Below are 13,922 nucleotides of genomic sequence, written 5' to 3'. Positions count from 1 at the left end.
CCCAATATGTCCCATCTACACTAGTTCTACCTGCCTGCATTTGGCCCATAGATCTCTAAACCATGTACCTGTCTAAATGTTTCTTAAACGTTGCGATAGTCCCTGCCTCAACTACCTCCTCCAGCAGCTCGTTCCATACACCTACCACCCATCGAGTGAAAATGTTACCTCTCAGGTTCCTATTAAATCTTTTCCTCCTCACCTTAAACCTGTGTCCTCTGTTTCTCAACTCCCCTAGTCTGGGCAAGAGACTCGAGCTATTCCTCTCATGATGGAGTGGGCTGCCAGACCCGCTGAGTTACTCCAGCACTTTATGCCTATCTCTGGTATAAACTAGTATCTGCAGTTCCTTCCTACACACCCAGCATGGAGAGTGATCTCTCCAAGGATTTCCTGTGTGCATTGATTCACAAATCCCATGCAACATTAGGCCAGTCGAGGGATTGGAAAAACATTGCCGCTAGAGCAGCGGTTGTGGTTTGGCACCAGCGGTTCCGAGTCCCAGCAACTCAGTGCAAACAATTTGTTGCTTTTGTGGAATCAGAGAACATTTAGAACACAGGAGGCCATTCAGCACATTCTGTGTGTGTGCGCCTAGCCTAAAATCACCGCCCAGCACCGGCTCTGTAGCCCTGTGCTCTACACGCACACACACAGGCATTGTTTAAATGTGACGATTGATTCTGACCCATCCCCCCTCCCTCCCCGTTGGACAGTGAGTTCCACCCCCATCATCTCGCTGAGGAAGTGATCTTTCCATCATCTCCTATTCCTTCTACCAAATACTTTAAATCTCCACCCTCCAGATTTAATCCTTCTGCTAAGGTAAATAAGTCCCATCAGGCCAAAGGTAAAGAAATATGAAAATGCACACCTCCAGATTCAGGGACAGTTTCTTCCCAGCTGTTATCCCAACTGAACCATTCTACCACAACTAGCACTTCAACTCCCCCTCCCATTCCGTATCCGACCTCTCTGTCCTGGGTCTTCTCCATGGCCAGAGCGAGCAACACCAGAAATTGGAGGAACAGCACCTCATATTCCGCTTGGGGAGTCTGCATCCTGGGGGCATGAACATTGAATTCTCCCAATTTTGTTAGCCCTTGCTGTCTCCTCTCCTTCCTCAGCCCTCGGGCTGTCTCCTCCTCCTCCTTTTTCCTTTCTTTAGTCTGAAGAAGGGTTTCGGCCTGAAACGTTGCCTATTTCCTTCGCTCCATAGATGCTGCTGCACCCGCTGAGTTTCTCCAGTATTTTTGTGTACCTACCACAACTAGGGATCAGTCCTGAACTACTATCCACCTCACTGGTGACCCTCACACGAAGATTGATCAGACTTTACTGGTTTTATCTTGCACTAAACGTTATACCATTATCATGTGTCTGTACACTGCGAATGGCTTGATTGTAATCATGTATTGTCTTTCCGCCGACTGGTTAGCACGCAACAAAAGTTTTTCACTGCACCACGATACACGTGACAATAACCTAAACTGAACTGAACTAAGTCCCTCCTGTTTACTCTATCTGGGCACCTCATCATTTTTATGCACTTTAATTAAGTCTCTGCTCACCATCACCATACAGGCTCAGCATAACCTACCTGCTCTTAGAAGGCTCTCAAGAAGGGTCCCGACCCTAATCACCGCCTATTTAAGTTCTCCAGAGATACTCCCTAACCCACTGAGCTACTTCAGCACTCTGTGTCTTCCTTTGTAAACCAGCATCTGCAGTACTTTATTTCCACCTCCCTACTCATAGACTCAGTTAATAAAGGGAAAAACCATGTAGCCTCCTTAATCACCTTATTGGTTATTCTTTAAGGATTTGTGGATATAAAATCCTTCTGTTCCACCCAGCAGCTTCCAGCTTACAGTTTTATCCCTTGCCCTGTGGCCCACTCCAGATCGTTCTGTTACAGTCTGAAGAAGGGTTCAGACCCGAAACGTCACTCATCCTTATAGAAACATAGAAAATAGGTGCAGGAGTAGGCCATTCGGCCCTTCGAGCCTGCACCGCCATTCAATATGATCATGGCTGATCATCCAACTCGGTATCCTGTACCTGCCTTCTTTCCATACCCCCTGATCCCTTTAGCCACAAGGGCCACACCTAACTCCCTCTTAAATATAGCCAATGAACTGGCCTAAACTACCTTCTGTGGCAGAGAATTCCAGAGATTCACCACTCTCTGTGTGAAAAACGTTTTCCTCATCACGGTCCTAAAAGATTTCCCCCTTATCCTTAAACTGTGACCCCTTGTTCTGGACTTCCCCAACATCGGGAACAATCTTCCTGCATCTAGCCTGTCCAACCCCTTAAGAATTTTGTAAGTTTCTATAAGATCCCCCCTCAATTTTCTAAATTCTAGCGAGTACAAGCCGAGTCTATCCAGTCTTTCTTCATATGAAAGTCCTGACATCCCAGGAATCAGTCTGGTGAACCTATGGCAAGAGTGTCTTTCCTCAGATTAGGAGACCAGACCTCCGATTATTCTCCAGAGATGCTGCCTGACCCGCTGAGTTACTCCAGCAGTTTGCGTCTATCTTCGGCATAAAGCAGCAGTTCCTTCCGACACATTCTGTCACACTTCTCTGTACTAAATCCATTTACGTATTTTCTGCCAAACTGATCAGACCTCTCTATCTGTTCAAAAGGGAACTGCAGATGCTGGAATATCGAAGGTACACAAAATTGCTGGGGAAACTCAGCGGGTGCAGCAGCATCTATGGAGCGAAGGAAATAGGCGACGCTTTCGGGCCGAAACCCTTCTTCAGACTGATGGGGGGGGGGGGGGGGGGGGAGAAAGAAGGAAAAGGGGAGGAGGAGCCCGAGGGAGGGCGGATGGGAGGGTTGGAGGAGACAGCTAGAGGGTTAAGGAAGGGGAGGAGACAGCAAGGGCTAGCAAAATTGGGAGAATTCAATGTTAATGCCATACGGACGCAAGGTCCCCAGACGGAATGTGAGGTGCTGTTCCTCCAATTTCCGCTGTTGCTCACTCTGGCAATGGAGGAGACCCAGGACAGAGAGGTCGGATTGGGAATGGGAGGGGGAGTTGAAGTGCTGAGCCACCGGGAGTTCAGGTAGGTTATTGCGGACTGAGCGGAGGTGTTCGGCGAAACGATCGCCCAACCTACGCTTGGTCTCCCCGATGTAAATCAGCTGACATCTAGAGCAGCGGATGCAGTAGATGAGGTTGGAGGAGATACAGGTGAACCTTTGTCGCACCTGGAACGACTGCTTGGGTCCTTGAATGGAGTCGAGGGGGGAGGTGAAGGGACAGGTGTTGCATTTCTTGCGGTTGCAACGGAAAGTGCCCGGGGAGGGGGTGGTGCGGGATGGAAGGGAAGAATTGACGAGGGAGTTGCGGAGGGAGCGGTCTTTGCGGAAGGCAGACATGGGGGGAGATGGGAAGATGTGGCGAGTGGTGGGGTCACGTTGGAGGTGGCGGAAATGGCGGAGGATTATGTGTTGTATTTGCCAGCTGGTGGGGTGAAAGGTGAGGACCAGAGGGACTCTGCCCTTGTTGCGAGTGCGGGGATGGGGAGAGAGAGCAGTGTTACGGGGTATGGATGAGACCCTGGTGTGAGCCTCATCTATGGTGGCGGAGGGGAATCCCCGTTCCCTGAAGAACGAGGACATTTTCCGATGCCCTGGTATGGAATGTCTCATCCTGGGAACAGATGCGGCGTAGGCGGAGGAATTGGGAGTAGGGGATGGAGTCTTTACAGGGGGCAGGGTGGGAAGACGTGTAGTCCAGATAGCCATGTGAGTCAGTGGGTTTGTAATGTATGTCGGTCAGGAGTCTGTCCCCTGCGATGGAGATGGTGAGGTCAAGGAATGGTAGGGAAGTGTCGGAAATCGTCCAGGTGTATTGGAGTGCCGGATGGAAGTTGGTGGTGAAGTGGATGAAGTCAGTCAGTTGTGTGTAGGTGCAGGAGGTGGCCCCAAAGCAGTCGTCAATGTAACGGAGGTAGAGGTCGGGGATGGGGCCCTGGTACGTCTCGAACAAGGATTGTTCAACGTACCCGACAAAGAGGCAGGCGTAGCTGGGGCCCATGCGTGTGCCCATAGCTACGCCTTGTGTTTGGAGGAAATGGGAGGAGTCAAATGTAAAGTTGTTGAGGGTGAGGACCAACTCCGCTAAGCGGAGGAGAGTGTCAGTGGCTGGGTATAGGTTGCTCCTCTGGTCGAGGAAGAACCGGAGGGCTCCGAGGCCATCCTGGTGGGGGATGGAGGTGTAGAGTGACCGGACATCCAATGGTGAAGATGAGGGGGTGAGGGCCCAGAGAGTGGAATGCGTGGAGGCGGCGGAGAGTGTCTGAGGTGTCTAGAACATAGGTGGGGAGGGATTTGACCAAGGGGGATAGGATGGAGTCAAGGTATGTGGAGATGAGTTCGGTGGGGCACGAACACGCAGAGACAATGGGTCTGCCGGGAGAGCCGGGTTTGTGGATTTTGGGGAGAAGGTAAAAACGGGCCGTGCTGGGGCTGGGGAACGATGAGGTTGGAAGCTTGGTCGGGCAGGGCGTGGGAATTGATGAAGTCGGTGATGGTGCTAGAAATGGTGGCCTGGTGCTCGTCAGTGGGGTCATGGTCCAAGGGTAAGTAGGAGGAGGTGTCCGAGAGTTGGCGCGTGGCCTCAGCTTTGTAGAGATCGACGCGCCAGACTACCACGGCACCTCCCTTGTCGGCTGGTTTGATGACCCAATCTGGGTTTTTGTGGAGTGATTCAATGGCAGTGCGTTCAGAGGGGGAAAGATTAGAGTGAGACAGGGGAGTGGAGAAGTTGAGGCGGTTGACGTCGCGGCGGCAGTTCTGAATAAAGAGTTCCAGAGCCGGGACTTTATGAGGGGGGTTCCACGAGGAGGGAGTGCGTTGGAGACGGGAAAAGGGGTCATCATTGGGGGGCGAGGACTCCTTCCCATGGAAGTGCGCTGTGAGGCGGAGACGACGGTAGAAGCGCTCCAAGTCATGGTGGGCGCGGAACTCATTGAGATGGGGACGGAGGGGGACAAAGGTAAGACCTCTGCTGAGGACAGACCGTTGGGTGGGGGAGAGGGGGATGTCGGGGGGGATGGTGAACACCCAGCAGGGGTGGGAGTTGGGGCCAGAGGAAGGCAGGTGGGTGGTCTGGGGACGAGGCGATGTGTGGGGGGGGGGGGTTGTGGGTGTTGGAGGAGTGGTGGGTGGTCAGGGGGTGGGGGGGGGGAGAGAGGGCTGTAATGTGGGTGGGGAAGAGCGGGGGTGACATGGTTGGGGGAGGGTCAGTGGAGCAGCCACTGAGGTTAGCAAGGCTGGGCAGACGGGCGCTAGGACCCGGTGGAGTTAAGTCCAGGAGAGTGGGAGTAAGCAGCGTGGAGGCTGCAGGCCCAGTGCAGAGTCCAGGCTCCAGGTAAGGCGACGGCTGTGGGTTGCTGGAGGGGGGTGGAGTGGCGCGGGTCACCGAACCCGATGGTCGGAGTCCAGTGGCGCGGGTCAACGGACCCGATGGTCGGAGTCGAGTGGCGCGGGTCACCGGACCCGATGGTCGGAGTCCAGCGGTGGTTGAGTCGGTGTCCGCGGGCGATGCGTGGGTGGTCCCGGTGGGCGGAAGGTCGGCGGCGAGATGAATCGGGTGCGTAGCGGCCGCCATGTTGAGAGAGCCCCGGTCCGGCGGCGATGTCGGGTGGGTCGGGTCCGGCGGGGATGTCGGAGGAATTAGCGATGGGGAGAAAGTCCGAGTTACCGTAGAAGCTGCGAGGCTGGGCGTCATCGGTCGGCAGGTGAGGGTCGGCGGCGGCATCGATGTGGAGGTCGGTGAAGGCGGCGTCCCGGTGAGTATGGAAGTCGCTCCTAGTGGCCAAGATGGCGTCGCGGGACTCGGGCAGGCGATGCGGGCCAGATTTGGGGCCCGGAGTCTGCGGGCGGTCGAGTCGCGGAGTGTAGGCGTCGGGAGCGGCCTGGAGTCGGGATAATTTAAGGTCCTTGGTGGAATTAAGGTAGGCCAGGAATTTTTAATTAAAGAGGTGGATCTTCCGGCGGATGAAATACAGCTGGGGTCCGTTGCAGGTCTGGGCTAGTGAGGCCTGAATAGAGACCTCTCTATCTTCCTGCAGTCTAAAGTTTCCTGCCTTCCAACACCAAGGTCAATTTTTAAAGCATGAACAAATTTCTCGATCGCGCTTTGAATGTTTAGGTCTAAACCATTAAATCAGATCACAAACAAAATGGACTGATCTTGAGCCTATGGAGCCCCAGTGGAAAGAGCCAGTCACTAAAACACTCAGATATATCCTGTATCCCTTATAACCCACGGGTATCTTTCACTCTTTTGATAGTCAGGGCCCTTTATCCTTTATTGCATTCTTTATTCCTTATCTTTGTACTATGGACTGCTTGGTTGCATTCATGTATAGTCTTTTCTTTGACTGGATAGCGCGCACACAAAAGCTTTTCACTGTACCTCGGTGCATGTGACAATAAGAAACAAAACTAAACTAAACTTAGAGACATCGGCCTTAAGTATATTTAAAGGGGCTGCTTACATTCGCCTGGGCGGTAGGAAGTTTCGAAGACTTGCAACCTCCAAAGAAAAGAAAATGGTCTCATCCATCTAAAATGAGTGACTTCTTATTTCGAAACAGTGACCCCTAGTTCTAGTTCTCGATCCTTCCACAAGGAAACATATTATCTCCATAACTCATCTATCAAGACCCTCTATGTTTCAATCTAAGCACTTCTCCTACTCTAAACACCAGCAAGTACAAGTCTAACCTGTCCAGCCTTTCCTATGGGGTGTTCTGCCTGTTCCAGAGATTGGGAAGTACACTTCTATCGCATGTACATACACTTCCAGTAACATATTGAAATACAGTGACCAATCCTATACTCCAGATATGGCCTCGCCAATATCCTACTTAACCGAAACATAACCTGCCTAACGATTATCTTCACTCCCTCTTAAATATAGCCAATTAACTGGCCTCAACTACCCTCTGTGGCAGAGAGTTCCAGAGATTCACCACTCTCTGTGTGAAAACGTTTTCTTCTCATCTCGGTCCTAAAGGATTTCCCCCTTATCCTTAGGCTGTGACCCTTGTCCTGGACTTCCCCAACATCGGGAACAATCTTCCTGCATCTAGCCTGTCCAACCCTATAAGGAAAACCCTATATCCTTCAGGGATTGCTCGCGACAACACAATGAAAGGCCTGGATAGAGTGGACGTGGACAGGATGTCTCCACTATTGGGAGAGTCTAGGACCAGAGGGAACAGCCTCAGAATAAAAGGACATAGCTTTAGAAAGGAGATGAGGAGGAATTTCTTCAGACAGAGGGTGATGAATCTGTGCAATTCATTGTGGAGGCCAAATCATTGGGTATTTTTTAAGAGATTGACAGATTATTGATTAATAAAGATGTTAGAAGTTATGGGGAGAAGGGGGGTGAATAGGGTGGGGAGGGAAAGATAGATCAGCCATGATTGAGTGGCGGAGTAGAATTGATGGGCCGAATGGCCTAATTCTGCTCTTATGACATGAACTTATGAACCTGCACGCTGGTCTTTTGTGAATCACTCACTGAGCACCCTGATCCCTCGGCCTCTCAGAGCTGCTTTGCCTCAAGGCCAGGGGCGCTGCACGATCCCATGAACAGCTGAACATTGCGAGGAGCGATCCCATTGCTAGAACTGGCGGAGCCACCCGCAGACCCCACAGAAACACCACGCACACCGTGTGACGGTTACAACACCGGGCCCCGCCTCCACCCCCCACCCCGGCACTGTCTAGACACAACTAGGACACTCTCTGCAAGCTGAGGCCCTCAGACCAACGTGTGGAAACTCTTACCCTCGCACTCCTTCTGGGTGAAATTGAACCTGAAACCTTTGTTGCATTCACACTCGTAGCTTCCCGGCACGTTGATGCAAGAAGCTTTCCCACAAATGTGCTGGTTCCGTAAACATTCGTTCTGATCTGTGGTGTTCCAGGAAAGAAACGGTAGAAATTAATTTCTTTCAAAAGAGTGAGTTGGATTTAGCTATGAGGGCCAAAGGAATCGAGGGATATGGGGAAAAAGCAGGAATGGGCTACTGATTTTAGATGATCAGCCTATTGAATGGCGGTACTGGTTCGAAGGGCCGAATGGCCTACTCCTGCACCTATTTTTCAATGTTCCTAATATCAAAATGAGTTTGGTGGCGTAGTCAAAGGGCAACTAATCTGCACTCAGTGAGAATTACATACACCAAGCAAAACCCCCAGGACCCTGACTCAATAAGTTCTCTCCCAAATCCCACTTGGGTGGCAGAAATCAAATTTCAGGCACACCCCAAAACTTGAGCCAGCTCTTTCAGAGAACTCTCCACACTTGTGCTTCTTGCCCCAAACACCCATCAAACAAGGGGATGGACATCACGCCAGGGGGCCACAAGTCACAAGGATGTTTGGATTAAGGATACAAACATTACCGAATAGGACATGAGTGTATGTGTAGATTCTGAGAATGCCAGAAGAGTTTTTGCAGTGTTCTTGTTTTGTATATATATATATATATATATATATTTTTTTTTTTTAAATTCTGAATAAAGTTTTGTTTTTGATGAGAAAAAAGAATATGTGTTTCTCATCACAAACAGACGGCAGTGGTTTAAGAAGAAAGTTTACCACTGCCTGCACAGAGTAATTAGTTTAGTTTAGTTTAGAGATAATCGCAGAAACACCGAGTACGCACCAACCAGCAATCCCCGCACACTAACATTATTCTACACGCACTAGGGACAATTTACTATTATATACCAAGCCAATCAGTGGATCTGTGCAGACGCCGTACATGGCAGCCACGCCGGCAGCCTGTCTCAACTTTTTCTTCTTTTATGGTTTTGGTCTGTATTTACTTGCATGTTTTTAGTGCACCTTTAGTGTTGGTATTATGTGAGGTTGGGGGGTAACCTTTTTTATCTCTTTCCTCGATGGAGATGTGACTTTCTCATAGAAACATAGAAAATAGGTGCAGGAGTAGGCCATTCGGCCCTTCGAGCCTGCACCACCATTCAATATGATCATGGCTGATCATCCAACTCAGTATCCTGTACCTGCCTTCTCTCCATACCCCCTGATCCCTTTAGCCACAAGGGCCACATCTAACTCCCTCTTAAATATAGCCAATGAACTGGCCTCAACTACCTTCTGTGGCAGAGAATTCCACAGATTCACCACTCTCTGTGTGAAAAATGTTTTTCTCATCTCGGTCCTAAAAGATTTCCCCGTTATCCTTAAACTGTGACCCCTTGTTCTGGACTTCCCCAACATCGGGAACAATCTTCCTGCATCTAGCCTGTCCAACCCCTTTTGTAAGTTTCTATAAGATCCCCCCTCAGTCTTCTAAATTCTAGTGAGTACAAGCCGAGTCTATCCAGGGATCTCCTCTCTGGATATTCTGCCAACCCCCCCCCCCTTCATCGTATCTCCGTCTGCACTGCGGCTTAAACATCGTGGAGCTGGCGGTCCCTTTGTTCAGGATCGACTACAGGAGCTCCAACCGCAAGAGCTTTGATCGCCCGACTGCGGGAGCTTCGATTGCCCCGACCGTGGGAGAAAAGGAGGAAAGATGGTATAAGTTATTTGCCTTCCATCACAGTAGTAAATGTGAGGTCGCCGAAAAAGCAAGATGGCCGTGTTGCCTGCGCTGGTGAGGACTCGCAGGGAGCGCCGTGAGCTCGGTGTTTTGCGGGGACACGGTTCCATGAGGACATCCCGGAGTCTAGTGCGAGTGTGGGCGGCTTTCTGACCGTTCAGGTGAACAGGGACTGCAGAGAGAGTGACAGCGCTCGGTACAACTCTGGTCACATCATGCTGAAGGAGCGTGTGTGTGGCCCGGACATTGAACTGATGGCTGTGGGTCTCCATTTATGCTGTGTGATCTGGGGATTCTCACACGCCGTTATGGTGGCTGTTTAAGTCTATGTTTAATTTTATGTGGTTATGTATCTTGTTTCCTTTTTGTATGACTGTTGGCAACTCAAATTCCTTGTATGTTTACATACTTGGCCAATAAATGAATTACAATTACAATTACAATTAACCTACAAACCTGTATGGAGTGTGGGAGCAAAACAGAGATCCCAGAGAAAACCCACGCGGTCTCAGGGAGAACAGACAAACCCCCCAGATTCAACCTCTCACCTAATCACTAGGGGAAATTTAGTGTGGTCAATTAACCAACCTCTCAAACCTCACATCTGTGGCATGTGTGTGGAAACAGGAGGAACCAGAGGAAAACCATAAGGTCATGAGGACAAGGTGCAAACTCCCCATTGACAGCACTGGAGTTCATCATTGGCCAACGGCTCAATCACCTGCAACACTGGAAGTCTGATGTGAGAGAGACATAGACAAAGAAAGACATGGATAGAGAGAGAAAGGGAGATGGACAACGAGAGTGAGAAGAGAGAGAGAGAGAGAGAGAGGCAGGAGAGAGAAAATCATACACACGCAGACACCGAGAGAGAGAGAGAGAGAGAGACAGACAGAGACATCGAGACAGACACACACACAGACAGGGACAGAGAGGCAGGTGCAAAGAGGCAGACGGAGAGATAGACAGGGAGGCAGACCGGGAAGCAGACAGAAAATTAGACAGAGAGGCATCAGAGACACACACACACACACAGTATTAATTTTAAGCAGAACCTCGTACCAATGCAGGTCTTCTTGTCTGAATACATGCTGTAGCCATCCTGGCAGAAGCAGCGGTAACTCCCGGGCAGGTTATGGCAGGAGTGGGAACACACTCTCTCCTCCAGCCCGCACTCATCAATATCTGGACAAGGCAACAACCAAACATTAATGAAACTGTAAACAGCCTGTTGCTTGTCTCCAACCAGCGGCTAATTAAACCTTTAGAACACATGGGACTGTTGAGGTCTCGTTAGCGTTTCATGACTTTTCAGGAGCAGGGGCTCTTGAATGCTGGCGTGACCGACCCATCCTTGTACACAGTCTGGGGTGGAAGTGGCCAGAGGGAGGAACAGCCGAGGCATAAACCCTTATCAGCTGAAGGGATTGGCCATCTGTGCTAATAAGGGAGGTAATGTCTCGTGAGTTAAGAGTTAAGTGTTTTATTGTCACATATCCCAAAATGGATCAATTAATTCTTGTTCATGAGTATGAAATTTGATTTCTCTATTTACAAATAACCTTTGCATTCCCTCTCTTTTCGACCCCCCCCCCCCCCCCACCCCCCACCCTAGACATCCTGCTAGTTTCGCTGCTTGATTCCCTTCTTCATCACCTCCTCCACAGCCAACAATGGACCATTGTGAGCTTCTTAGTAATCAGTGCCGGCTTTGATTTATTCTTAATATTCTTCATACCTCTAGTTTCTCTCTCCCCTGACTCAGTCTGAAGAAGGGTCTTGACCGGAAACATCACCTATTCCTTTTCTCCAGAGGTGCTGCCTGGCCCGCTGAGTTACTCCGGTATTTTGTATTCAAAAGTGCATTGAATGGAAACATAGAAGGAAAAGTGCGGAGCTGACCTACCATCTACCTCATTGGAGACCCTCGGACTATCTTTAATCGGGCTTTACTGGACTTTATCTTGCACTAAACATTATTTCCTTTTTCCGAAGATAGACACAAAATGCTGGAGTACCTCAGCGGGACATAGAAACATAGAAAATAGATGCAGGAGTAGGACATCCGGCCCTTCGAGCCTGCACTGCCATTCGATATGATCATGGCTGATCATCCAACTCAGTATCCTGTACCTGCCTTCTCTCCATACCCCCTGATCCCTTTAGCCACAAGGGCCACATCTAACTCCCTCTTAAATATAGCCAATGAACTGGCCTAAACTACCTTCTGTGGCAGAGAATTCCAGAGATTCACCACTCTGTGTGAAAAATGTTTTCCTCATCTCGGTCCTAAAAGATTTCCCCCTTATCCTTAAACTGTGACCCCTTGTTCTGGACTTCCCCAACATCGGGAACAATCTTCCTGCATCTAGCCTGTCCAACCCCTTAAGAATTTTGTAAGTTTCTATAAGATCCCCCCTCAATTTTCTAAATTCTAGCGAGTACAAACCGAGTCTATCCAGTCTTTCTTCATATAATAATAATAATAATAAATTTTATTTATGGGCGCCTTTCAAGAGTCTCAAGGACACCTTACAAAAATTGAGCATGTAGAGGAAAAACATGCAAGGGGAATGAAATAAATAGTAGAGACATGACTAGTACACAAAGTAAAGACAGAATTCAATACAAAACACAGTATGAGGCAATTAATGCACAGATGAAAAGGGACGGGGACGTGGGGCTAAGGATAGGCAGAGGTGAAGAGATGGGTCTTGAGGCGGGACTGGAAGATGGTGAGGGACACGGAATTACGGATCAGTTGGGGGAGGGAGTTCCAGAGCCTGGGAGCTGCCCTGGAGAAGGCTCTGTCCCCAAAACTGCGGAGGTTGGACTTGTGGATGGAGAGGAGACCGGCTGATGTGGATCTGAGGGACCGTGAGGGTTGGTAGGGGGAGAGGAGGTAAGTGAGATATGGCGGGGCCAGATGGTGGAGGGCTTTGTAGGTGAGGACCAGGATTTTGTAGGTGATCCGGTGGGAGATGGGAAGCCAGTGAAGTTTTTTGAGGACTGGAGTGATGTGATGCCAGGATTTGGTGTGGGTGATGAGTCGGGCGGCTGCGTTCTGGACCAGTTGGAGTCGGTTGATGTAGGTGGAGCCGATGCCAAGGAGAAGTGAGTTGCAATAGTCCAGTCGGGAGGAGATGAAGGCATGGATGAGTCTTTCAGCAGCAGGCGGTGTGAGAGAGGGTCTGAGTTTGAAAATTTGAAGTTTGACTTTCATATGAAAGTCCTGACATCCCAGGAATCAGTCTGGTGAACCTATGGCAAGAGTGTCTTTCCTCAGATTAGGAGACCAGACCTCCGATTATTCTCCAGAGATGCTGCCTGACCCGCTGAGTTACTCCAGCAGTTTGCGTCTATCTTCCGCATAAACCAGCAGTTCCTTCCGACACATTCTGTCACACTTCTCTGTACTAAATCCATTTACGTATTTTCTGCCAAACTGATCAGACCTCTCTATCTTCCTGCAGTCTACAGTTTCCTGCCTTCCAACACCAAGGTCAATTTTTAAAGCATGAACAAATTTCTCGATCGCGCTTTGAATGTTTAGGTCTAAACCATTAAATCAGATCACAAACAAAATGGACTGATCTTGAGCCTATGGAGCCCCAGTGGAAAGAGCCAGTCACTAAAACACTCAGATATATCCTGTATCCCTTATAACCCACGGGTATCTTTCACTCTTTTGATAGTCAGGGCCCTTTATCCTTTATTGCATTCTTTATTCCTTATCTTTGTACTATGGACTGCTTGGTTGCATTCATGTATAGTCTTTTCTTTGACTGGATAGCGCGCACACAAAAGCTTTTCACTGTACCTCGGTGCATGTGACAATAAGAAACAAAACTAAACTAAACTTAAGAGACATCGGCCTTAAGTATATTTAAAGGGGCTGCTTACATTCGCCTGGGCGGTAGGAAGTTTCAAAGACTTGCAACCTCCAAAGAAAAGAAAATGGTCTCATCCATCTAAAATGAGTGACTTCTTATTTCTAAACAGTGACCCCCTAGTTCTAGTTCTAAATCCTTCCACAAGGAAACACATTATCTCCACAACTCATCTATCAAGACCCTCTATGTTTCAATCTAAGCACTTCTCCCACTCTAAACACTAGCAAGTACAAGTCTAACCTGTCCAGCCTTTCCTATGGGGTGTTCTGCCTGTTCCAGAGATTGGGAAGTACACTACTATCGCATGTACATACACTTCCAGTAACATATTGAAATACAGTGACCAATCCTATACTCCAGATATGGCCTCGCCAATATCCTACTTAACCGAAACATAACCTGCCTAACGATTATCT

The 13,922-nt window shown here is 49.3% G+C and overlaps 1 protein-coding gene across 1 annotated transcript in view; it reads right to left on the bottom strand.

Moving 5' to 3' along the window:
• gas6 (growth arrest specific 6) overlaps positions 1–10,817 on the bottom strand; it is a 72,323-nt gene extending 61,506 nt beyond the window's left edge. The window contains exons 1-2 of the mRNA XM_033023444.1: positions 10,676–10,817; positions 7,828–7,953 (exon numbers count right to left, since the gene is read on the bottom strand). Of these exons, the coding sequence (XP_032879335.1) occupies positions 7,828–7,953; positions 10,676–10,703 (154 nt within the window). The 5' untranslated portion in view covers positions 10,704–10,817. The remainder of the gene's footprint in view (positions 1–7,827; positions 7,954–10,675) is intronic.
• Positions 10,818–13,922: the final 3,105 nt, after the last annotated feature.

Source organism: Amblyraja radiata, chromosome 6 (genome assembly GCF_010909765.2).
Source record: "Amblyraja radiata isolate CabotCenter1 chromosome 6, sAmbRad1.1.pri, whole genome shotgun sequence".
In the NCBI taxonomy this organism is placed as follows: domain Eukaryota; kingdom Metazoa; phylum Chordata; class Chondrichthyes; order Rajiformes; family Rajidae; genus Amblyraja; species Amblyraja radiata.
This window is presented reverse-complemented; position numbering and strand designations above follow the sequence as displayed.